This window comes from Primulina tabacum, chromosome 18 (assembly GCF_025594145.1).
Source record: "Primulina tabacum isolate GXHZ01 chromosome 18, ASM2559414v2, whole genome shotgun sequence".
Classification (NCBI taxonomy): Eukaryota; Viridiplantae; Streptophyta; class Magnoliopsida; order Lamiales; family Gesneriaceae; genus Primulina; species Primulina tabacum.
Genome location: NC_134567.1, coordinates 26,663,318 through 26,690,909, shown reverse-complemented (window position 1 = coordinate 26,690,909; position 27,592 = coordinate 26,663,318). Strand labels below are relative to the sequence as shown.

At 34.2% G+C, this 27,592-nt stretch overlaps 1 protein-coding gene and 1 pseudogene across 1 annotated transcript; both read left to right on the top strand.

Moving 5' to 3' along the window:
* The first annotated feature begins 8,527 nt into the window (after positions 1-8,527).
* On the top strand, positions 8,528-10,995 carry LOC142532793 (protein NRT1/ PTR FAMILY 6.1). The gene is made up of 4 exons (XM_075639253.1): positions 8,528-8,969; positions 9,050-9,267; positions 9,369-9,949; positions 10,024-10,995. Exons 1-4 carry the CDS (start codon positions 8,711-8,713, stop codon positions 10,880-10,882), a joined length of 1,917 nt encoding a protein of 638 aa, XP_075495368.1. The 5' UTR covers positions 8,528-8,710; the 3' UTR covers positions 10,883-10,995.
* Positions 10,996-12,995: 2,000 nt separating this feature from the next.
* Positions 12,996-27,089, top strand: LOC142532432 (uncharacterized; annotated as a pseudogene).
* The last annotated feature ends 503 nt before the right edge of the window (positions 27,090-27,592 follow it).

Here is a 27,592-nt window from a genome sequence, read left to right as displayed (position 1 = left end):
GCAATACAAAGTAATTGATAAACAACAAGTACAAGCATTTGTAAAAATAAAGAAAACACACGAGGATGATATTCTCCGATAAATAAAAGACTCGTGAGTATGATAACCAAATAATTAAAAATAACCTTGAGAAAGCCATTTTCTTTTTTCTTCGAAAAATTTGATGAAGAATAATTTTTAGAGAATAGGAGAAAGTTGGAGTGATTGAAAGAGTTTGTGAGATCATATTTATAGGGCAAAACTAGCCGTTTTGTTACCGTTTATGACCGTTAGTGTACAAAAAAATAAATGTATGTATTTGTATAATTTTATGGTAATAATATGGTGTATATAATATTAGTCATGTTTAAATAATTATGTATATCATATCACATTATTATAATGAGGTGTCATAAGTTATTTTGTTTAAAAACCTTATAGGCTTTTATACTTGTCGTATCCCTTACCGGGAGTGTGGGATGTCGTCTTAACATCCTCCCAGGATTTATAACAAGTTTTTGAAAATTTTATTTTTATTATTCTTAATAATAACATTATATTATATATTAAATATATACACAATAAATAAATAACAATAAAATAAATATTATTACTTTTGTTACCTTTTCTTCTCGTTGGAGCTTGAAAAAGTATGGAGGACTTTTAGAGCTTCGTGCTGATAACGTGTTGTGAAAAAGTAAAAATTTATGGTAAAAAGTAAAAATCTCAAACTCTCAAAATTTTCCAAACTACACACTTTATAATATTTTTCTCTCTACTTAATTGTGAATTTCTTCACAAATGGTGAGGACTATTTATATAATTTTTTTACAAATAATCCAAAAATAAAATACATCATTATCTACATCATCACACACTAATTTTCAATATTTACAACTCTTATTTTCAACATTCAAATATTCAACATTAAAATATTCAATACACACATTTTAAATATTATTTTTCAACATTTAAATATATTATTTTCAACACTTAGAACTCTTTTTTATGTAAGCATTGGAATTAATTTCTCTATTTTTATGCACATCTTAGAAATTTTGATGTGTTTTATTAGTATTAAGATCAAGCGTTTACAACTAGATCAAAGTTTATAGTTGTTTGTCAATGTACAACTTTATTACTTTATACTTGTGACCGTGCATGATGTACCTACTTGGATGATAATGAATCAACTTATTAGGTCTATCAGTCCGGAGGAGTGTGTATTTATCTGCTGGTCTTATCTCATATTGGACATTATTATCCGTTAAGATCCGACGTCTATTTTTTACGGTCTATCGGGCCAACCAGATCAAGCAGTGTAACGTCAGTTTTACGAACAAGAACTTCTCACTCGAGCAATCTTAACTCAACATTCCACCAATAATTTTATAAATATGCTTATTGGGAGGATTGAACTTATGATCTCACTCTTATATCAATTTTTATGAGTAAACGTTTATCATTAGGTCAAAAGTTTTAATTGTTATTCAATATGTAATTTTATTTTCTTATACATGATACAACACATAGTGTACATATTTGGATGCTAATGGGTTAGGCTGTTAGGTACATGAGTTCGGGGAGATGTGTATATATATACCGATGTTGTCTCATATTTCTCAGAGATCAATCTTATTTTTTTCCTACCGTCGGCCATGTCCCAGCATGGATAGTATTATCCGTTAAGATCTGACTTCACTTTTTTATGCTCCATCCAACCAATCAGATCAAGCAGTACAACATCAGCAAATTGACACACGAGAACTTTTCATAAGGTCACTCATATAAGTACTACTCTCACTCATATACGATTGACCCCAACAATTAGTTTCTTTAAAAAAAATAATGAAACCTTATCTTATTATTTTGTTTAATAAATTTATTCCGTAATTTTTATATCAAAATAATAATGGAAATTTATAGATAAAATATTTTTCAACTTTTTTATTTTATATATGTTGACCAGAATCATATAATTACTTTTATATATAATTATTTAATAATATAAAATAGTCCCATAAAAATTTTAATATTTATGTGTTTGTCCAATATTTTTTATTTATCATTTTTTTTATATTATATTACATTTTTCTGAAAAATAATAATAATGAAACATTCCTTTATTTATTTGTTTAATCAATTTATTACATTTTTTAAATAAAATAATAATAAACTTTATTGAAAAAAATATTTTTGTAATAAAATTATATTTTGAAAAGAAAAAATATTAAATTAATTATTTAATTAATACTACAAAAATATTCATTTAGATTTTAATGTCTATCTTATTTTTAAAATATATTTATTCAACATAAATTTTTTTTACCAAAATTTGTTTTTAAAAAATAAAGAATATGTATACAATAAAGTTATGTTGAAAATATTAAATTTTAAAATATATATCTATATAATTAAATATATCTCCATTATCTAAAAAATAGACATATCATTTAATTTGCATTCTTATTTCATTTTGAAGTTGGTTTTATTCATATCTAATTTCATTTCAATGTGTTGTTCGTTACCTAATTATTTAATTAACTCCGTGCCCTAAACAATTGATCGATAAAAGCATTAATGTTGATAATGAAATGACAGATGAAGATCAGTCAAACTAAAACAATAATCGGGTATTTTTATGTTGAATTTATGTTAAATTGGATAATAAATGAATGAGTATTTAATTACGGCAAAAATTTGTGTGAGACGATCTCACGGATCGTATTTTGTGAGACGATATCTTATTTGGGTCATCCATGAAAAAATATTAACTCAACCCCAAAAGCTAGCTCAAAGGAGGAGGATTGTTCAATACCATATATAAAACTCCCAGGTATTTTATCCAACCGATGTGGGACAACTAACACTCTCCTCACGCCCAGGAATGAACATATGAAGCGTGAAGTTTACAAATGACCCAATTATGGGTAGAACGGGTGACCCAACTATGGGCAGTCCAACACATATCGATGGAACATGAGCTCTGATACCATGTTAAGATTGAAATTTGGATCTAACTTAACCCTAAAAGTTAGCTCAATGGGAGAAAATTGTCCAAGACCATATATACAACTGCCATGTATTTTATCCAACCGATGTTACTTTTTATGCTAATAGTATTACTTTTTATTGTGAATATCGGTAGCCTTGACCCGTCTCACAGATAAAGATTCGTGAGATCATCTCATAAAAGACCTACTCTTTAATTACATGCTGCTTGGAAATTTCGGAGATAGCTTTTAGGCGTTGGGTTTTTTTTTTTTTTTTTACTTCGATTAATTTCAAATCATTAATGTGAAAACCCAAAATTTTGCATTACAAAGAGACAAAGTACCAAGTTGATTTTAGTTTTGCATTGAAGATGAATTTTGTCATGGAGGAGAATTAAATTACATGCAATCTTTGGCATAGAGGGAGAAGGCCTAAAGTCACATTGGTGAGATTTAAGTCCATAAACCATTCAAATTTTTGTATGGAAGGAGAATGTCAATAGTCACATTGGTGACATTTAAGTCCATAAACCATGCAACCTTTGGTATGGAAGGGGAATGCCAAAAATTACATTGGTGATTAATGTCATACACCATGCAACCTTTGGTATGGAGGAGGAAGGCATAAAGTCACATTAGTGCCTATAAATAGTGGCAAAGGAAAGAGTGAAATCACACCAAAACAACATCAAAAGTTCTCTCCAAAAGTTGTAATTTTCGAGTACAAAAATTCTGTCCAATTTCAGAAAGTTTTGCTCGTTGTTTTACACGTCCAAATCCGATCTCCACCGTTCAGAATATACCTACACGTGTTTGGAGCAACATATCCAAAATTCAAACCGATCCAACGGTTCAATTAGGCGCAAACATTTTTGCAAGATGACTGATTTTTCAGTGTATAACTCCAACTTTCATTCCAAGATTTTTGGAATAATCTTTCAAGTAAGTGTGTTTTTGCTATGTATTTCTTTGTAACTTAAAATTTGTATAAGTATGACATGCTTGTATGTGTGTCAAATCATTTTCGAAAAATGTTATATTATGTATGATAAAAATCTTGATCGATGTACGATAGTTCTTCTGGTCTCGACGTTCTTTGAATCTGCTGAGTCCTTTCATAATTCTGATAAGTACTGTTTGATGAATCTGATTTTGTAATACACTGTTGTGATTCGAGTTGGAAATGGAACGACGATTGTAAATTCTGTTATGACCCCCCATCAGTGGGTATAAAACTGTGTTTTGGCCTTACCTCTTAGAGGACTAATATATGGGGGGGGCAATTTGACCATGGAGGACAAGATGAATAACAATGTTCCGTTTGTTCTGATCTGATCTGTTCTGAGTTGTTTTGATAAGTTCTGTTTCACCGTTCGAGGCTGATTCGGTTAATGTTTGATATGATAAGTTTTGAAAGTCTGTTAAAAGATGTTTTAAAATTATCTTTATATGTATTTGTGGTAATTGATTGACCCCCACTTGCTGAGTGTTTCCCAAAGCACTCACCTCTTACATCTCTCCCCAGATAAGAATGAAGAACAATTGAACGATGAGGAACATAAGACGTTGTGGGGCTGTGTAAGAGTAGATGCCCTGCAAGCCAACGGTTGGCTAGAGAATTTATTGACTCAAGTGAAATAAACAATCTTTATTTTAATATGATTTAACTTTTTATGGTCTTGTTATACTTTATCTGTATACTCATGCAAACAGCATAGATAAAGTCCTTGATTATGCTTTAATACAAATGAATCGTAATTCGATGTTGAAACTCAGTTTGTAAACACTGCATATTCTAAATTCGTTCCTAGTCGATTCAGCCGCCTAAAACAGGGATAAAGGTCGCTTGAGCTCGAGACTAGCATCTGTGATGTTGTGTACTGAGTTTCTTGGTAAGGGCATGGAGATGTCCAAACATGCAGATGGGTAGTCATATGATGATTATACCGAACAACCCTCCCTCGAACTTTCCAAGTAGTTATCATTCATCGAGAGGATGAGTCCGTGGTTATGATTGTACACCATTAGTCCTTACGACCCGGGACAACACTGAGGCTCTATATGCTAGGGCTGTGCTTTGACTCGTTTACCGGCTCCAGGAGAGTCATCAGGTGGCGAGGTTGGGTACAGTTGCGACATATATAGGAGCCAGTGCATTGTAGTCGGGGATTCACCGCTCACCTACGGGTGTGGATATCCTATGTGATCTTATGTAATAATAGTGCATGGAATCTCTGGCCAGAGTATGAGATGTACGTTGGAGAAGGAGTTCTCCAATAGTACACGCGATGCCACTATTATAGTTATCACATAGTTATCGAATTATTATGCAACCATCGATGAACCAATGGTTGCAGATTCGATCGGGATATATGAGTTGAAGGGACCGTACTGTACGCTAATCATAATCGACTGGTTCTTGCAGGCACTATCAGTGATACCTAGGGGATCATGGGGCGATGCTACTAGACGCTCTTACCATGATCCGATGGGTGCAATCAGAAATGAGTTCTGACATTCTTGATCAAGGTGTTGATGAAAAGAATGAGGCTAACTAGGGTAAGCCCGAATAAGAATAAACGTTATTCTGAATCACAAAGAGTTGTGAACCCACGGCTAGCTGTATCCCTGAACCATTGAGGGTCACACAAGCACTGGATTATTTTGTCCCCGTTGAGATAATAAATTCAAGGAGTTGAATTTATATTATGATATAGTAAATTCAAAGAGTTGAATTTATGATAATTAAACTTTGAGAAAATAAATTCAAAGAGTTGAATTTATGAGATAGTAAATTCAAGAAGTTGAATTTATGAAATTTGGAGAGAATAAATTCAAGGAGTTGAATTTATAAAATTGAGAATTTAATTTATTAAACTCAAAATTTGAGTTTATTAAATATTAAATTTTGGAGGTGATAAATTCAAGGAGTTGAATTTATATTTCAAACTAAATTCAAATGTTGAATTTATAATCGATTTAATTTATTAAACTCAAAAGTTGAGTTTATTAAAAATTAAATTAAATATAGTGAGAAGTATGTTTAATGGGCTTGTAGAAGTACAAGTCAAACATACTAAATAATTAAAGATCTTAATGGACTTTGATTAATTAATTAAACTAGTTGTACGAGCCCAATTAATTAATCAATCCCATTAATGTTAATTATGATAATTAGGTCATGGAATTTTTGACCTAAAATTATAGCCTCCACTAATTTGGATTGTGAGATTTTGAGAATCACAACCATAATCCTTTAAATATTTAGTTTACTTAATTAATTAAATTATTTAAGTAAATGATCAAAAAAAAAAAGATTTAGATTTTTTATTATTCTCAATTTTTGCATAAGTATATTCGAGACTTTGGCTTGGATATTGACAAGAAAATTTCGGCTCTTCCATAGATTAATACTCTCAAAGTTTTGAACAAAAATTTGGTGTTCTATCTCTACTCAAAAATCTTCTATACTTTCTAGTGCAAGTTAGAAGAGGATCAAGTAATCCGGTCGTGGACCTGATTCGAAGATTAAAGAATTAGATCGAAGAACGTTCGTAGGGATTTACAACAAGAGCTATGTCCGCTTAATACCGGAGTAGTTGGTGCCAAGTGAAATTATTCACCAAATGTATAATTTTCTAAACATCCTATGAATGTTTATGTTTAAACCATACGAGCGCCCAAAGCAAAACATATTTTGATTGTCAAAATAAAATAAAATTTTTAAAACTTCCGCTGCGTTTGGGCGTGTAGAAAACCGAGATCCAACAGGCTGGTGATGGCACCAAAAGATCTAGACTCAAGACTTTTTATTTATTTCGCTTCCGCAATTCTGATGTAATTTTCATTTTGTTGTCATTGTAAAGACAATATTTATTTATGAAAAGACTAGTGTTTGGCTATTTGCTACGAGACTTAATTGTTTTCATGTAAATTGATAAATAATACCGGATGTCACCGACGCCTCGGTCTCGGGACGTGACAATTAAGCCCAAAAATTTCGACATATAATTATAAAAAAAATTGGATTACATTGTTTCGACTTTCATTTACATGAATCGACTCACAGTATTTTTTGACGGATGGATTGAGATATTTCTTTTTAAAATATATGTTGTAACAACATTAGATTAATAATGTGACAAATATTCAGGTTGGTGTGAATGAATATTAAGTTATGTTCCCCTTTTTATTACTTCAATATTGTAAATAAGTCAAAAGGCAAGTGGTGAACATCGAACAATTTTGGCATTGAAGTTAAATGGCCGGATGCAAATAACATACAAATTGCTATTTTATTTTTAAAGGGAAAAAGACTGATTTTGCGTGATGTATTAAATACCTAAGATTCAATTAAAATCCAAAATCTCAACCGTAAATAATGAATGCATATTTATTGAGCAAACAAAATAGAGAAATGGATCGTAAGCAATGGTACCAACTAATTAGACGGTCAAATCGTTTATTTATTATTTACGGAAATATTATATATATAAAATAATTGATAAACAGTGAGTGTCACACCTACCCTCTCCTCCTCCATTTAATGCTTTTTCCTGTCCATTATTATTTAATTTCAATTCTTTCCTTTCACCACTTCACATGTTAGTTGGGACTCTCTTTATTGAACCTGCCATGACTATCTACTATTTATTTCTTCGATTCTGCTCGGATTATTCAAGATTTAGTTAAAAAAAAAAAAAAACATTACCGAATCAAGAATTCATTATATATGTGGATTATATATTTTTTCTGCTTAAGAGATTTTAAGATAATTTTTATGTTTCAGTGATGGCTCATATGATTTTGATCCACATAACTCAATCTAATGTTGTGTTTAGATGGAAAGAATCGGATACGTGATAGTAATTCAAATCAAAATATTTGAAATGTACTGAGTGTCAAATTACTAAGTTTTGAGAGATGTTTTGAAATTGCGAAAAAAATAGTAGTTTTATTGTGAGATGATTTCACGGATAAAGATCCGTGAGTCAGATCAATCATGTCTATATTTACAATGATAATTAATATTTTTGATATAAAAAATAATATTTTTTTACTAGTGGCTCAAATTGGAGATATATCGTGAGACGGTCTCATGTAAATTTCTGTGAAAAAACACTTAGTCATGAATTCTGAGACATGAATTCGAAATTAAATTTACTCAAATACATCATTATATTTAAGTTCAACCTACGTTTTCTTTTTCAAACACCTATTGTCGAAACCAACAAACAAAGATTGTTTTTATGTGATTATTTCGTTTGTCTTAGGATTATCATCAAACCGTAGTGAGTTCTAACCTCATATAAATATTTAATAGAAACAATTGAAGTCGGGAAAAAAAACAAACGAGTTCTAATCAAACCGAACCGTGGTCCAGGGGTGAGGCACACAAGAACCATTGATAGGTCAGTCATAGGAAATGCCAGATCCAAGACGTCCCTTTTGTGCATGGTTGGTTTTCAGAGTGGGTTGATTACTTTGATAACATCTGTTCATTATTAACCCCAACTTCGGCTGTTGCCTGCATTTATTGACTCGCAATGCGTATTTTCATCTGTTCTCACACTAGCTGGGTCACAGCAACGAATCAACTTCAGTGGCCACATTAAATTATGTGTGTGTATATATATATATATATATATTGATTGCTAGAGATTTTATCATGTAGCTAGCCCTTAGCAAGAAAGCATATAAATTCTGAGTATCGAGGAGTAAGTGGAGGGGTGTCCGAGATGGATCATGATGTTGGCACTGGCGCTAGAGAAATCAAGTCCACTGAATTAGTACCAACTGATCATTATGCACAGGAAGACGCGAATAGGAGGAAAAAGCTGGGACTGTATTTCCTTGAATCAGATGACCGACGGATGTCTGCGCTTGGACGTGGGTACACACCAGGCGGGGCGACACCCGTTAACATCCATGGAAAGCCCCTTCCTGACTACAAAATGTCCAAGACTGGTGGTTGGATAGCAACTTTCTTCATTTTTGGTACGAATATGTTCAGATATTTATTTTTGTTCCGATTTATTTGCCATGCGGTATTCACATGTGCGTTCTTACTGCTGCAGGGAATGAAATGGCGGAGAGAATGGCTTACTTCGGACTCTCGGTTAATATGGTGGCTTTTATGTTCTACGTTATGCATCGACCTTTTGAAGTTTCAGCCAACGCAGTCAACAATTTCTTGGGGATATCGCAGGCATCATCTGTGCTGGGTGGTTTCCTTGCTGATGCATATCTTGGGAGATACTGGACGATAGCCATTTTCGCGACTATCTATCTTGCGGTACGAAATTTTCATTTTTAACAACATGGCTACAGTCTCTTCGTTTGATTTATATCAGCTTGAAACTTCTTTTTGATTATTGTTATTGTTATTTCTTGGAGGGTCTAACAGGAATAACCATATGCGCAACCATGAAGACTCTTGTGCCCAACCAAGACGAGTGCAGTCAGATTGCCCTTCTTTTAGGGAACTGCGAACCTGCAAAATCTTGGCAGATGCTTTACCTCTACACAGTCCTATACGTGACTGGATTTGGGGCTGCTGGCATTAGGCCCTGCGTCTCTTCCTTTGGCGCTGATCAATTTGATGAAAGAGATAGGGACTACAAAGCCCACCTCGACAGATTTTTCAATTTCTTCTACCTCTCAGTCACGGTTGGGGCGATTGTGGCTTTCACAGCGGTCGTCTATCTTCAAATTAAACATGGCTGGGGTTATGCTTTTGGTTCATTGGCCATAGCCATGGCCACGTCCAACCTTGTTTTCTTTCTGGGCACTCCTCTTTATAGGCATAGGCTACCCGGTGGCAGCCCCTTAACCCGGGTAGCACAAGTCTTAGTCGCCGCCTTTCGAAAGAGAAAAGATTCTTTTCACAGCAGCGAGTTTGTGGGCTTGTACGAGCTTCCGGGGAAAAGATCCGCCATAAAAGGTAGCTCCAAGATTGCCCACACCGATGATTTCAGGTAACATTTAAAAATTCCCGAGACTTTTCCAGCAATCAAGTTTTTAGATATTAATACAATTTTTGAACCCACAGGTGTTTGGACAAAGCAGCTCTGAGGCTGAAAGAAGATGGCGCCTGTCCAAGTCCATGGAAACTTTGCACTGTGACGCAAGTAGAAGAAGTGAAAATTCTTGTGAAACTCGTCCCTGTTCCAGCTTGCACCATCATGCTCAATCTAGTCTTAACAGAGTTCTTGACTCTATCAGTACAGCAGGCATACACACTGAACACTCATATTGGTCGTCTGAAACTCCCCGTCACCTGCATGCCAGTCTTCCCTGGACTCAGCATATTCCTATTGCTTTCGCTATATTACTCCGTGTTCGTCCCAGTATCAAGGCGAATCACCGGTCATCCGCATGGTGCCTCTCAGCTTCAAAGGGTAGGCATCGGTTTAGCAGTTTCGATACTATCAGTGGCGGTTTCCGGAATCTTCGAAAGTTATAGACGACATTACTCCATACAACATGGGTATGAGGCCAGTTTTCTGACTCCAATGCCGGAACTGAGCGCTTATTGGCTTTTGATCCAGTATTGCTTGATAGGGATTGCCGAGGTGTTTTGCATCGTGGGATTGCTTGAATTTCTGTATGAAGAAGCTCCAGATGCCATGAGAAGCATAGGATCAGCCTATGCTGCAGTTGCCGGGGGATTGGGTTGCTTTGGTGCCACCATATTGAACAACATCGTCAAAGCTGCGACAGGGAATGCACAGCAAAGGAGACCTTCCTGGCTGTCCCAGAATATAAATACAGGCCGATTTGATTACTTTTACTGGCTTCTTACAGTCTTGAGTGTCATAAATTTCTGTGCATTCTTGTACGCAGCGTGTAAGTATCAATACAGAACAAAACAAGTGTTGGAAACGACAGAGCAAGCAAATGGGTTGTAGGCAGCATGGCACATAGAGCTTTTGAGATCTTGAGGATATGATTCATACATACAGAATTGTGTATCTCTCTGTGCCTAATCAGGCTTCATATATTATAGCTTCGAAAGTTTTAAGGCTGTCCACTTTTTTTTTTCCAATTGTTTCTTTTCCAGATATTTCCAGAAGAAAAAATAAAATAAAATGAATGTCACCACAAACACGAACTTATTAGCCTTTTATTTGATAAAATAATTAAGGATGCCGCCACCGACCATTTGGTTTAGTGGCGTGTTACTCTCAAATCCACTGATAACCTCGGATGCCTCTATGATCAATTTAAGACAAGTAAATTTGGATTCCAAAAATATTTTAATTCAAATAAAAATATTTCTCTAAAAAAACATATCAATTAATGTAGCAAACTAAAATAAAATCATAGTCCGTGACGAAATTAAGCTTAGGACATTATTTTGTCTTAAATAGTCTTGGCAAATAATAAATGATTAAAATTCCAAGTCAGCATAGCAAGTACTCCAGAAATCCTAAGCATGTAGCTATACCAGGAATCAAACAAGCAAGAAAAAATCCGTTAGGATGAAGAACATCGTACATAATGTAAACCCACGTGTAGCACACTTTTCGTCGTGACTTCTGCTCTCTGTCTGTTCAAGAGTTGGAACGACTCGTCCACGTTTGAAATGAAAAATAATATTTTTGATATAAAAAACAATATTTATCATGAGCTGGGACAAATAATAGATGTGTTTCACAAAATTGACATGTAAAATGACATATTTAAAGCTTTAATTATCAAATTCATGTTATGTTAGACAAAATATGATGTGTAATACAGTTTTTTACTTTCACCATAGTCAAAATGGAAAATTACAAAACCTTCCAACATAGATTCACTTGATATCTATATATAATATTTTGCAAGACAAATTCAAAGTACGAAGTTTATAAACTTGTGAAAGTTCAAGTTGGACCAATGTCCACAGACCACAGTGTATAATCAACAATCATATGTTTATGGATGTTTTTTAATCAAAATTTAGCAAATAAAATTATATTTTGCATAAATTGTATTAATTGTGATGTTGCATACTAATAAAAAATCATCGACCTTTTATCTTCTTTCCGTTCATGTTTACAACCTTTATTCAATATCGTGTTTAGGTGGTTTGGTTTGATATCAGATAGTTTTAGCTTCCTCAAATAAATATGTTAAGTTTTGGGTCCCGATCCTCTGCTGTACAGAGAACAACAACACACAATGATATGCAATGTTTTGCTATCAAATGACATCTTATTATGTTTTTTTTCCTTTTTCTTGTTTCTTATAATTTTTCTAAGTTTTTTTTGTTGAGCTTGCAGAAGGATACCCAAATTGTATTACAATTAAAATTAAAAAATCAAAAAAATAATTCAATGATAAATAGTTGACAAACTTTACTTAAAAAATTAAACTATAAAAAAATTTAATTAAAGTATAAAATTTTAATTAATGACATATTAATTTCTAATTAAATTTATATTATATGAAATAATGTATATAATTTATTTCTATTAAGTTAAATCAATGAATTGGGCCCATGTCATTAGCAAGCCTAATTGAAAAAAAAAAACTAACAATATTATGTCGTTTGATAGCACTGCATAGTGTGCTGAGGTCCTCTGCACAGCAGAGAATCTGGTTCCGTTAAAGTTTTAACATTCACGTCAACATTTTATATGACTTGTTTGATTATGTGTAACATTGCTAATATTCTTGTTTCAAATATCAAGTATTATTGTTGTTTTCATAGTTTTAAAAAAGTTTGACGGGTAGATCCGTCTAGCCCACAACCCGCAATAGACGCGGGGTAGGTTGAGGTTTTTCCAACCCATCAGATTGGTAGTTTAGTCCGTTTGAAAATTCTGACTCCGATTAGAATAAATGTGAAAAAATTATTTTTTCTTTAATTTTTCAAGCATATGTTAAAAAAATATCCATTTATATTCCACCTTTTGTAACATAGATATTATTTATGTTTTCATGTTTAATAGCTCTTTTTAATTTTATTGTTGCAGAAATATGGACCCATTAACAAGAGTTTCTAAGCAACAAAGTACCAACGGTTCCCTCTTTAACAAGAAAACACTGCCACAGATTGGTTCCTGTGCACTAGCAAACCAAGCATCTCTCTCACCTTGTAGCTCCGAAATCGAAGACAATGGCGCTATTCCGTCCGAGCTCTGGAGATATCACCGGATTCAAAGTATTTTTCTCTCTCGTGGTTCTCTACGGGCTCATCTCATATCTCGCCTACTTCGTTATTCAAATGAAGTTCATCACTCCTCTCGGCTTTGACGCGCCTCTGGATCGCTTCTCTGAAGCTAGAGCGATCGAGCATATTCGCGTTTTGGCGGAAGACATCGCGGTCGGCAGGTCAGCAATGACGATGTGTCTGTTATGCTAGCAATGCATCTATCCGTTGAATATTCGAGTAATTTTATGCATGTGACTTTGATCTTTACCAAGTTCAATTCAATTGTTTGAAGGAAGTGGACTGGAATTCGATTCTTTAGATGGAGTTAATTAATGTTGAAGGTTGTTTGGCAACTCGGTAAACTCTGTCTTTCCACCATGCTTCGTTGACATTATATTGTAATCGCTTAGGATGGTCTGGAACGAAACTAATGAATGTTTCATGCTTATAAATTCGTTCCAGTAATTTCTTGGTAATATCTATTGGAGCTATGATGTTTGTTTGTATGTTCCGGTTAGATTTAGTATAAGCAAGTAAACGAAAAATGAATTTCATGTATGATACTTAGGAAAGATATTGTATTAGCATGCATCTTTATCATGTTATTTCCCGTATTCCTATAAAAAAAATAATGCTACGTAAACAACCAAATTTATACAACAATTCTTACCACATAAAAAATTCAATATAATAATTTTATTTATCAAATCATGATAAATTCAATACAAAACTTCACGAGATAATAGCAAAATATCGTGGTATAACTGTTGTATATATCGATGTACGATATTTTTATGGTAACTTCAGCATTATTCATTAAAAAAACGGCTTCTTTTCTGAAGATTATCCAGACCTTAGAAGTCAGTTTTTTTCTTGGCGTTCTTTTTTGATAGAATTAAATATTCAAATTTGATGGATTCGATCCAGCATAAAATTTTGTTGAATTTCTGCTGTAATCATGCTGATCTACACTCTACTTTCATTTTCCCCTCTGCATGATTTAACTTGGTCAATGAACCGATGATTTTCCTTTCAAAATTTACATAATTCTATGTACTGTTTTTAATTTGTTTTATTCTTCAACACTCTTTTGTTGAACTTGATGCAATTATGATGTTTAGTTGATCGAATTTGGCAATTATCGGACATTTCGAAAACAATTGTTTGTAGAACTCAGTTGAGGTTTTTGTTCTGTCATTTCTCGATTGCTTATATTTCTGTATGTTTATACTCGGCTGATGTTTGAAATGATATTTTGGAAGGTTGGTGAACTAAAACAAAAGAAAAGTTACTATGTATAGTTTTTTTTTCTAACTTCAATTTTAATTAAAATCTAATGCATAAACTTCCTGCTTCCCTAGCTTTTTGTAGTTTTGGGAACCAAATGTTTACTTTTATTTATTTATTTCTATTTTTGTAATGCCCGAGATTTTGATTCCTGTTAATATGAGATTATTGATTATGAATTGATATAATTATAGACGGGCTATTACGAGACCAGATTGGCCAAAACATATGAAGGGTGCAATTTTTAGACAGAACTATTGGCGCCCGAGCGGTTATTTTGGGCAGAGGATGCGGCGCCCGAGCGGTAGTTTGTGACCGCCCGAGCGCCAATGCATCGCTAGATTGGAGTTTGGGCAGAAAGTCTGGCGCCCGAGCGGCAATCTTTAACCGCCCGAGCGCCAGTGTTTAACAAAGATATGTCGGGCAGAAGGCTCCGCGCCCGAGCGGTAACTTGCGACCGCCCGAGCGCCGACTGAAATTCATGAAAAATAGACACGTATCATTAACCGAGCAACTTGATATATATATATATAGGTATCTTTCAGAATTTCTTAAAAACGAAGAAAGAAAAGGGAACAAGAAAGGCTGGTAAAATCCTTACGCCTTTATATTTCGATCCGTCCGTCCGATTGTGAATTCGACTTCGGTACTGTGTTCCTATCGACGTAGGCTACAACTAGACGTAAGTTTTACTACGTTTTGACATGCTTTGAAATTATGTCATTGTCAGAATTGAATAGGATTCATATATGATGTTCTTGACATGTTAGACATCATAGAATCGAAGTCAGATTAAGAAACGGACTGGTTATGTAATTGTTATGAATTTTGGAGTCGATTTGACTGAGATTCGATATCAGATTTGTATTATCATTGAAATTATGAGTTATACCGGTATTGATTATGAGTTCTGGTATTATTTCTGAGATGTTGGGATTTACGGGGTTATCGAGACTGTATTGTTATGTCGTCGAAACCTCAGTAGATTGATATTGACCAGATTTACGACTGACTGAGATTGTATTGTTGTACTATATGTCGATTGACATTGATCAGATAGTATGTTGATTTGAGTATTGATCAGAACAGGTTCTGAATTGAGTTACATATTGATATTGTGTCTGTTCGGTATTGTTATTACCAGATTGAGAATGGACAGAGTTGAATTCAGGACTTCGTCTTCGTCAGACCGAGAAGATAAAGGTATAAGTCAATGTGGTATTGGGACATCGACTCAAGTAGGATGTACTTGAGTTTCCCTAAATCACATACTTTACTTTATTGCGTTGATATTTGCATTGATTTGATTGATATACTTGTTCTCTTGAATTATAGATAGCAGGTATTAGACGAGTAATCTTGTGACAGAAGTGCCTGATAGTGGTGGGATCGCCACGGGCACATTGCACTATGTCACTAGATGGTGTAGAAATCTTGGGACAGATGTGCCTGATAGTGGCGGGATCGCCACGGGCACATTGCACGATGTCACAAGATAGGATAGTGGCGATAGAGCTACAGTCCATGACGGATAGGTCAGGACACCGGATGTTGGTTATATCGAGTAATAGGATTGGAATTCTTCTATTACAGAATTCGATATAGGAACGCCATATTTGGTTATATCGAGTAATAGGAACAGAGTTCCTTCTATTACGGAATTCGATATAGGAATACCACATTTGGAAACCGGGATCCCTAGACTAGGATTGAGTCTAGTCTTAAATGTGACGTCATGAGTCTAATTGACAGTTATATTGATTCATGTTGATTATGTGCCTGAATATGGTACATATTGATTTATGTTCCTGATGATGGTACATGTTTAGAATAGGATTTATTCTTGATATGGATTTATATTCTGATTTGAATACACGTTAGACATATCTGTTATATGCTTTTATATTGTTTTGATGATTGCATGTATACATGATTTATACTGAGAATGTAATTCTCACCGGAGTTATCCGGCTGTTGTCTTGTCTGTATGTGTGCATGGCAACAGGTGGGATAGATCAGGGTCAAGAAGAGAAAAAGGCTGGATTAGATAGCGTGGAGGTCCGGGCTTCGAAGCAACTTAGGATTCAACACTGAGATATAGTTGAACCTAGTTGAATTCTTGTAGATAATACAGGATTTGTATATTTATGTTTCATATGTAATTTGAATTGAATTACATTACGTTTCCGCTTTGTATTTTTAAAAAAAAAAATTTAGACCCTGTTTATACTAATTGATTAATTAGTCCCAATGATGAGTAAGAACATGATTAGCGTCCGAGTCCCCACAATTTTCCTGTTTGGTTATCAAGTGTCATAGAAAATGTGACAGTTTTGTGATTTAATTTCATCTAGGAGGGAAGTCCAGGTTTAAGACATGCAGGAAAGTACATTAAAACACAGTTAGAAATGATAAAAGAACGAGCCGGATCTGCTTTTAGGTCAGTGTTTTGATTAATGTATGAAATCTATCTAAATTTTTCGATTGTTAATTTCAAGTCATAGCTTCAGTATTTGTCTATTTGTGTTTTCAGCATAGAGATTGAAGAAACCATAGTTAATGGCTCATTCAATATGATTTTTTTGGGGCAGAGCTTAACACTAACTTACAGAAATCATACAAATATCCTAATGAGGTACTTTACCGATTGTTTTGTTTTGTTCACTTTCTATACATTTTTTTTATACCTTCGAACAGTTTGTGGAGTCAAAATTTATTAGTTTAAGGTTGTAGTTTAATTTGGGTTTGGTTATGATTATATTTGGTGATGTATCTTTAATCTAGGTCCCTATTGTTGCATTAAGTATGTTGCTGTATCGAGCCTTTTTAGAATCTAATATATGTTTAGATATTAAGTCCTCTGCTCACATGAGAAAAAAAGGATCAGTATTTTGGTTTGCAGAATTCTGATGTTTTTAATTAACTATTTTCTCTCTTTTAAAAATCTCATCCCTTCTCTGCTGGTGCTACAACTTGTCCCATTTAAGGCATCCAAATACTCCAATATGTAAATGATGACTAGACTAAGCACACAGTATTGTGGAATATTTTTTGATCGAATGCTTGCTAAAAGAAATGCTTTGTGGATGTCTTAAGTTACTTAATCCGACTTGAATCAACATGCAGGATTTCATTGATAAATTCTCCACACATTGACACATCAGTGTTATTGAATGGTCATTTTGATACCCCGCCTGGTTCTCCAGGAGCTGGTGATTGTGGTTCATGTGTTGGTCGGTGGAATGCACAATATGATCTTGTTCACAGTTACGCAATGAAGGTTGGCTTAATTTTTATTAGTTTTTCTTTGACAGCATCATTACTCGAACTAGCAAGGCTCACAGTAGATTCCGGCTGGATTCCTCCTAGGCCAGTTATATTCTTATTTAATGGAGTAGAAGAACTATTTATGCTGGTGAGTGATATTATTTTTCGTGCCCTTGTACTTTTACATAGTTCTCCTATGATTCTTGGTTTGGTTTTTATAACTATAATAGCACATCTACATGTGTTGATATTATGTTCTCACTTTTGTACTGTAAAGATCAGTTCGTCTTATCTTGATGTATATCTTCTTCTTTTCAAGAAATCAAACGTGAAAACCAAATTCTGGTATTGTTTAACATGGCTTCAAAATTGACTGGTTTTTTCTTTTCTAAGTTAGGCACAAAATGAGTCAATATTTAAACCAAGTATTCTCTGCAAAGTTTCAATTTGCAATCACTTAATAAAGTTTATTGATCAATTGCTGATATGTTTTTCCTATAAGAAATATAATTTTACAAAAACAATTTATCTGTTCTCTCGATTTGGTGCTATAATCGCCCTTATTGGTTGCAGGGATTATGGTAGTATTTATGTGTGAAATAATATGGAAAAATAATTTTTTTGGAAACATCAACCAGTGGAAATGAGTGTGAGATAGATTTTTAATTTGAATGCAAATTGCGTGTTCAAGTTCTAGTTGCATGATATTTACTTTGTCTGATGCTTGTAAGTTGCTAATTCCACAATCATTATGACAATCTTTTTATATGCTAGCTGGCATTGCTCGGATGATGATGTACGCAACATCTTGATTTAATTTTGATAGAAGAACAAATGGTCATGGTCAATTTGGATTTTGTTTATTGAAAATTATCGACAACTTTTAATTGTTTCTTCTAGCTCACATACCTTGGAATCTTAAAGTGCTCTATCATTGGAACAAGTGTGTCTACACCTTGCCATGTAGACTCTAGTATATTTATGTGATCATCACACCTTTTCTTCTAGTATATTCATGTGATCATCCACTATATCTAATATAACTGCATCGGTACCAACTTCGAATGTCAACTGTTTTCCTGTTTATTTTATCCGTAGAATTTTATGTTTATTCCATGAAATTTTTTGGCAGTCTGGATAGACTATGGTAAATGTTTTTTGAAACTAGGGATGGAATTGAAGCTTTCAACCTTCTACGGTGTGTTATTTTACTGTTGATCGCAGGGAAATTTTATCGAGGGTGCAAATTCGCCTCAATTCATGAGATTGAATTCCTTCAGGAGCTGAGTTCTTTGTTGATTTTCATCGTAATATTTCTCACTCGATAGATTTAGTGTGCCAATCTGGTCCTGGATCTTGGCCTTCATATGTTTATGCTCAATCAGCAGTATATCCAATGGCAAACAGTGCAGCTCAGGTTTTTTTTTGTCTTTTATGATATTATGGAGGCTACTTTAATTTAATTTTAAAAAATGTAAATGCTAAAAATAAGGTTTGTGGATGTTTTGTGGATGTTCTGATGATTTTAAAAGCAGATAGATTTGCACGTCATTAATGCAGTTTTTTTGGTCTATAATTGGTGCTGAACATTCTAGTTAACATGTCTCGCCACATTAAATAAAATATTGTCAGACATTCATCTCCTCATCATTAATTTATTGATGTCTCGCTACTGATTGCGGGTATATTTTATTTTAACTTTTCGTTTTTCATGTTTGTCAATCCATTGCAGGATATTTTTGGTGCGATTCTTGGTGATACAGACTATAGAATATTTGCCAAAGATTATGGAGATATTCCTGGGTTAGATATTATCTTTCTCCTTGGAGGTTATTTTTACCACACATCCTCAGATACAGTGGAAAGAATAATGTATGTATCAACTGCTATTATGGTACAGTTGCTGGATGTGCTTTCAAAGTCAGATATATATATTTTCAATTTGCTTTAAATTGCATGCACATGTTTTTAGACCTGGAAGCATGCAAGCGCGTGGGGACAATTTGTTTAGTGTGATGAAAGCTTTTGCTAATTCTTCTCAGTTATTAAATGCTCAAGAGTGAGTATCATTTACAGCTGATGCTAGCAGATCCGAAGTTGAAAGAGCAGTTTTCTTTGATTACTTCTCACAGTTCTTGGTATGCCAAGATTTGATTTTCAGTAGTCAAGAAGTTATTCTACCACTGATTAGATTGTTTTTATATTTCGATTCCTCTAATATTGTCCTCATTGTCCTTCATAAAGTTCCATTATTCTTATCAAAGAGAAGAACTCACAGAGCTATGTATTTATTTTTCCAATGTAGGTTTGCTAATCCACATTTGGCTTTTCTATGTTCGTACCCTGCTCAATTGTTGGTCTGTTAGTTCCAAGAGTGTTTTGGAGACAATTTCCTCTTTCTCAAGAATTTTCTGCCTTTTCATTACCAAGAGAGGTGTGTGCTTCAGCGTGAATCTTATTTGATTAGGTCATTGGATCATAGTTATTCTCCGCCCTCAGGTCTGTTGACATAGAATATCACTGTGAGATTATATGGATATCAACCAAAAACTATTTTGTTGATTGTAAAGCTTTAACTCGTCTGATATATCTTTAAATAGTTATACAATTCGTTGAGCTAATGCCAAGTAGTTGTGAATAAGTCATAAGGCATTGATTTGGCTGCTTTTCAGATGCACCTCTGCCGAATTTAGTAGATGTCTGAAGTAAATGGCTAAAATAGGCAGAAGCTTAGATGTATATGGCCTTGTGCTAGTCCAGATTCAACTATTGAATTTAATTCATGTGCTTAGCTTGATCTTGCAATGTTATTATGTTTAGATTATTTCAATCTTGATTACTTCTGATTTGACATGATTGCAGGAGTTGGTTGATGAAGCTAGGTTTTGGGGAGCATTTGGATTCTATTCCTTTATTACCCTGGTGCGTGAATTACTCAGTTATCAAATTATTTTGGCTTTTTTGGTAGTTAATAGGTTTATTCTTTTGGTTTCCTAAAAAAATCATAGTTACAAGCCTTAAATTGCTAACTAGAATTTCGAAGCAGGTATACCTTTATCTGGGTTGAGTGGCGGTTTTATGACATTCTTTATATCAGTTTTTATGGTTCCCGCATGGATCTCCTTTTGTTTATCTGTCAAGTGGTTTGGTCGCAAATCTCTCAGGTACTATATTACATAATTCTTTGATCATGTCCTGCTACTTCTTTTGTCTACTTTTGTCCAGAATATGCCAAATACTCCTTGTTCTTGTTGGTGGTTCTGTTTCTCATATGGAAACAGTTTACTTTGTTCAAACAATTGAGTTTGTAATATGTCTTTGGAAATTTGGTGTGACCAAGATGTTTTGTCAGGTCAACGGCATGCTATATAGTCCCTTTGATACCTTGCTTGATGCACTCCGTCTATTTTGGGGGATTTCTTGCTATGTTTTGATCGAGAAAATGGGCATGACGGGCTCTCTTCCACCCCCCTATGGTCAGTCTTCTAATTTGGTCTTCTTCACATCCAAGACTGAAAAGAGGAGAAACTTGTCGGTTCTGCTCGTTTTTTGAGTATCCTCCCTTGGTTGGTAATTTTCATGCCTAGATCTGACGCATGCATTTTATTTTCAAGCGTAAAGTGCCAAGAAAAATCTTGTGTACCTGTAGCGTAGCTGTGGCCGAATCTCCTTGTTATACTTGGAGCATCTGGATCAAGACAAATTAGTGCATAGAACAAGCAAAACCACACGATTTATGTTCTGGACTGAATGACGAGGAACAACCTACAAGAGATGAATTTACATTGCCCCCTTTTTTGATTGTTTTGTACGCATATTAAAGGAAATTAAATCTGTCAAGTCAATTACAGGATGAAATGTAGTGAATTTCTTCTGTAACTCTGACGAAGTCTCAACTATGTGCAGGGTATTTTGTTCCTGATGTTATAGCTGCAGCTATAATCGGACTTGTAACTGGCTGCTGTGTTGGTCCTGTTTTACCTGTTGTTGATAAGTGGGTAGCAAAATCATCAATTGTCGGGTTTTTGCTGCAAGTTACCATACTTGCTTTGGCCGTGTCATCACAATTTTTTCCCTATAGCCAAGATGCACCTAAGAGAGTTGTACTTCAGCATACTATTGAAACTATAGGTACCCTTCTCATTGTTATTTTATTTTTGTAGGATGTTCCTATGCAGTCATAGACTATTGTCTTGATAAGCCTTCTAACGAGCATCTAATTATCCATTTATAGATGGAAACCACATATTGGAAGCTAGCTCTGATTTTGCAGTAGTGGACTCAAATTCCCTAATGTTTGTTTTTAAACATGCGCCAGCGGCGGTGAAGGAACTTGATGTGAATCCAGAAATTAGTTTTGACACAGTTAATCAGTCTAATTTTCAGACGTGGAAGGTAATTTCTTGCATTTTATCCTTCTGGGAGACGGCAGAAACCTAAAAGTAACGGCACATTTTAATCCATAATCTAACATACATATAAATATATCACTTTCATTTGTGAATTTCATTATATGTCCTTGTTCATTTATTTAATTTAAGTTAGCAAATAAATTAATAGGTTATCTTAAAGGTTTTTTTTTAATTCATTGCCCATCTTAAATGAATTTGGACATTAATACACATTCCTCTTTCTTCCATAACTTTTATGCCAAAAAATTATTTATTTAAATTTTCTTGTTAATTTAAGTTAGCAAATTAAATTAATAGGTTTTTTTAAAAGTTTTTTGTAATTCATTGTCCATCTTAAATGGATTTGGACATTAATACACATTCCTATTTTTTTTTAAATTTTATGCCAGAAAAATTATTTATTTACATTTTTTAGTAAATTTTTTAACAAGTCTATTTTTAAATATGAACAAATAAATTAATAGGTTATCTTAAAGGTTTTTTTTGTAATTAATTATCCATTTTAAATGAATTTGGACATTAATACACATTCCTCTTTCTTCCCTAACTTTTATGCCAAAAAAATTATTTATTTAAAATTTCTTGTTAATTTAAGTTAGCAAATTAAATTAATAGGTTTTTTTAAGAGTTTTTTGTAATTCATTATCCATCTTAAATGGATTTGGATATTAATACACATTCTTATTTCTTTTTTAAATTTTATGCCAGAAAAATTATTTATTTACATTTCTTAGTAAATTTTTTAACAAGTTTATTTTTAAATATGAACTAATAAAATCATATATTATATAGATATTGAAATATGATAAAAGATTTCTAACATCTAACATACATATATGTCACTTTCAATTCTGTTTTCTCCTATGTACCCTTATATTTCTAGATTTTGCAATTTGGCTTCATGGAGGATTAATTTTTTCGCTGCTTACTACCATTTGATAGATATATGGGCCCATTTATTTCCTTCTCATTTATTTTATTCCTACGTTTCTTCCTTTCCTATTACTGCTTCACCATGGTCATTACTGTTGATGGGTTATTTCATCCACCTTCCAGTAAACTCACCGATTTCTATCGCCTGCAATTTGTTTATGTCGCTGTGATCCTCAATTTCTCTCTGTTATTTTGGTTTTACTTCTTCTACTTTTCATGGCGCGGGGTAGACGGCCGGCTGCCATATCGGGATTTGTCTCAGGGTATGTGTTTCGCTCTCTTCATTTCTCTCCTGCTTGCTTTGTTGATGCCCCTTTGCATCTTCCGAGTTCCTGTATTTTCTATGTGTTCTTCTAACGTTATTTTCTCTCTTAGCTATGTGTGTTATCTTAAAGAGTTTCATGTAATCATTTTAATTTGGCAGCGGCGCTGCTCAATTTCGGTGTGTTGGTAGTGCCGGTTTATCTACTTCCAACGGTTAGCTGCTCTGTTATTTTCAACATGTTTATTTGCATTGATTGGATTGTTTTTCCCCCTTTGATCTGTTTATATTTTTTTATCGCATGTGCTGCTGTCGTTCAATGATATAATTCCATCATACACCACATATTGTGTTCGTTCCTCTGGCGTGTTCTCCTATTTGTAAGTAATATGTTGTTGTTTTCATCGTGCCTTTATTTTACTTGGATTTTTTTTCTCGGTTTTTCTATGTTCATTTTTTCGCACCTGAAATACGTGGGTTTTTTTTCCCCAATTGCATTGCTTTTTAAAATTCAGACGAATGAAGGAGATATTGATGGTATCAGTGTCTTGCCAATGGTTCCTTCATGTCAATTTTGTGGCGCACATAGATTCCTTTGTGAAGCTCCATCTTCTTGTTGCGCATGTGGTAAGATTAGATTGGCATCTCCTATTACTCAGATTGCATTGCTGGAATTATTCAAGGACCCATCGTCTCCCTTGGCTATTTTATTCCGCCGTAAAGTACGATTGTACAACAATGTTTTTTCTTTCACTTCATTTGGGGTTAGGCTTGACAAGGAATTGGCTTCTCTTCAACGTGGGGTATACACATTTCGTGCGCCTGGCTAGATTTTCCATTCATTGCCACCACTTATAATTCGAATGGTGCAAGGTATTTCCAACTTTATTTTTGGGACAACGATAATGAACTGGAAAATAGGATGTCCGTTTTCCCGGACACTTATGTTGACAGAGAACTCATGGTTTTGTTGATGGACATAATGAAAGTAAGCCTTTATGCACAACTTCTAAAGAGGATAAATCAATATTCTTCAATCATAAACTTAAGATTGCATATTTCCAAAAATGTTCCTGTTTACCAGAGATGTTATGACAACCCATCCGCTGATCAAGTTGCGGCTATTTGGGTCGAAGGCAATGATGATGCTAACATTCCACAGAACAGGGACATAGTTGCCTGTGGTCGTGATGGTCAAACCCATCAAATACTACATTATTATGGTTATTATGATTCCTTGCAATATCCGTTTTTTTCCCGTATGGGAACAATGGGTGGCAGCAGAATGTTCTGAAGGTAAAAAATGGGTATGCCCATGTTGACGTGCATGAGAGTGTGCTACCACTTGCAGATGTTAATTCCTTCGATCGTATTATTGCTGATGAAAGTCGTGGTGCGTTTTTAATCTTTTACCTCATACTCAATTTTAGTAATTATTTCTTGCAATTTCCCCCAAACAAACAAGATAATGGTCGGCTGCATATATTTATATTTTTGTCATGCAACTAATTTGTGTGTATTTTATTTGTTTCATGCAGTTGTTCGTGAAAAAAATGATAGGATGGTTTCTTGTAGGGAGTACTATTGTTACAGGTTGCAAATTCATGGCAGCAACACTTCGTTAATCTTGTATGGTGGTCGATTATTGCAGCAATTTGTTGTTGATATGTACATTAAACTAGAAACAACGAGATTAGATTACTACAGAAGGCACCAAAGTGAGATAAGGTCGGAATTGTACCGGGGTGTGGTTGACAGTGTATCCAATGGTGAATCATGTGGGAGTGAGGTCGAGCAACGTGTTGTTTTACCAGCATCTTTCATAGGAGGTCAAAGAGATATGCGACGTCGATATCTTGATGCAATTGCATTGGTTCAGAAATTTGGAAAACCTGACTTGTTTATTACGATGACTTGCAATCCGGATTGGAAAGAGATTCGAGAAAATTTATTTGAAGGTCAGCTTGCTCGTGATCGTCCAGATTTGGTCTCTCGAGTGTTTCGTGCAAAATTACTTGATCTTAAGGATCAGATTCTTAAAAAGTCTATATATTTGGCCCTGTTGTTGCTTATGTTTATGTTATCGAGTTCCAGAAACAAGGTCTACCTTATTGTCATATGATTATTATCCTGCAATCTAATTATAAGATTAACTCGCCTGAAAGGTTCGACTCTTACGTTGTTGCTGAGCTTCCATATAAAGATGTTTTTCCGCGATTGTTTGGTTTGGTCTCACGACATATGATGCATGGACCTTGTGGCACGTTAAATTTAAAATGCCCATTTTTTAGAACATTCTGTTCAACGATATGATGGTTACCCTATATATGTACAGGAGGAGAAACGATGGTCGCTATGTTGAGGTTCGGAATTGTACAATGAATTCTCAATGGGTTGTTCCTTATAATCCTTATCTACTCTATCGCTATGATTGTCATATCAATGTTGAAATTTGTTCTGGGCTAACGGCTGTAAAATATTTATACAAATATATTTACAAGGGCCATGATAAAATAAGTGTTCATTTATCATCACATAGTTCTAACTCATTTGTAGATGAAATACGAGCATTTCAGGATGCTCGCTGGGTGTCTGCTCCAGAATCAGTGTGGCGCATTTTTGAATTTGATCTGAATGAAATATCTCATGCAGTTATCAATTTGCATCTACATTTACTGGACAAGCACATGATCACCTTCTCAAATTACCAGAACTTGGGCAATGTGTTGGCATCCGAATGTGTCTCCAAAACTATGTTGACTGAATTTTTTAAGACTTGTTCGCACATTGTGGAAGCAACAAAGTTATTATATTCTGAATTCACAGAGCATTTTGTTTGGGATCGACCAACTAGAACTTGGAAACCAAGGAAACAAAGACAGGTTATCGGACGTGTTAACTCGGCAAATCCGGCAGAAGGTGAGAGGTATTATCATCGTTTATTACTTCTTCATGTTAGAGGCCCTAAGTCCTACTCTGATTTGCTCACTGTTCGTGGAATATTTTGTTTTACTTTCAAGGAAGCAGCACAACGTAGGGGGCTATTGGAAAGTGATAAGAGTAATTTTGAGTGTTTAAATGAGGCAGCAAGTTTTCACATGCCTATTGCTTTGCGTAGGTTGTTTGCTACAATCATAGTACATGATGTAATCCTTTGTTTTGTTGTTTGCAACCTTAACTGAAAATTATTATCGTACTATATCTTATATAGACACGATGTCTTATTATTATATAGATTTATCTCTCTATTGCTTAGTTTGAAAACTTTTGTCAATGAATTGTTTACTCTATAATATTTATTGCACAATTATTGAAACATATATCTCAACGTGCATCGCACGTGCACCTACCTAGTTGTTTAGAAATTGGACTTTTTACTCCACTTTAATTAGCTGGTTCCATCTCAATATACCTCGTAGGATGACAAGATATATGACTATCCTGTATACGATATACTTTATGTTCTTTTGCAGGGTATATTCCCAATATCTTCTCTGTTCTCAAGAAGCTTAAAGTTTCCTGCTAAAACAGATGATATCTTGAGTCAGTACGGATATTTCCCATATTTATCAATCGACAAGTCCCAACTTATTCGAGTTGGAGGACCTCCGAGACTCTACTTGGAATTATCCTTGGGCTAATACTTTATCGAAAGCATGCAAAACAATGATATAGATATTAATACCAGCTAAAATATGACCATTCATTAGGAACTATTTTGTTACTTGTTTGTAAATTAATTAGCTTGTGTTAATATTTATGAGTAGTTTCAAATTAAACACAACAGAGCTGGTAATATTTTCTGTGTATTTTTGTCTCAGTTCTTTAAAGCAGGTGCGGGTGCTCTCCTTAACATTACAGGTCCGTTATCAAATTGGCCTTTCACAAACAATGTAGTTCCAGGTGATTCAATTTTTTTTGGTGCCACCAAACATTCCTTCTTTTGCGGTATATTAAATCTCTATGAATTTCTAACAGCTCCAGTGGAGTTTGGGAATGGGCCACCATCGTATATATGAAGATTGACTGGTGCAGGCCGTGAAAACTGGACCTTTTGGTTGGAGGTAACTTTTAAATTCTTTACCATTTGGAATTATTAGGAGTTGACACGAACATAATCAAGCTCCAAACTTGCACTCTTCAAGGTTGATCAAGTAGTCAATACTCGAGCTCAAAGCGGTTGGTTGTCTATCTATTTGGTCCATCTTGAGCTTACAATTAAAGCTCGAAAACTTTCAAACAAGTTGGAGATGACTAAGCTGTTCGGAAAGTTAATTGTCAAAAAAAAAAAAAGACAGTAATATGATATGCTATGCTA

Coding starts and splice junctions, on each gene's coding strand:
- LOC142532793 (XM_075639253.1), top strand. CDS start 8,711: ATGGATCATGATGTTGGCACTGGCGCTAGAGAAATCAAGTCCACTGAA. Junction 9,268..9,368: donor TCGCGACTATCTATCTTGCG/GTACGAAATTTT, acceptor TATTTCTTGGAG/GGTCTAACAGGAATAACCAT. Junction 9,950..10,023: donor GCCCACACCGATGATTTCAG/GTAACATTTAAA, acceptor TTGAACCCACAG/GTGTTTGGACAAAGCAGCTC.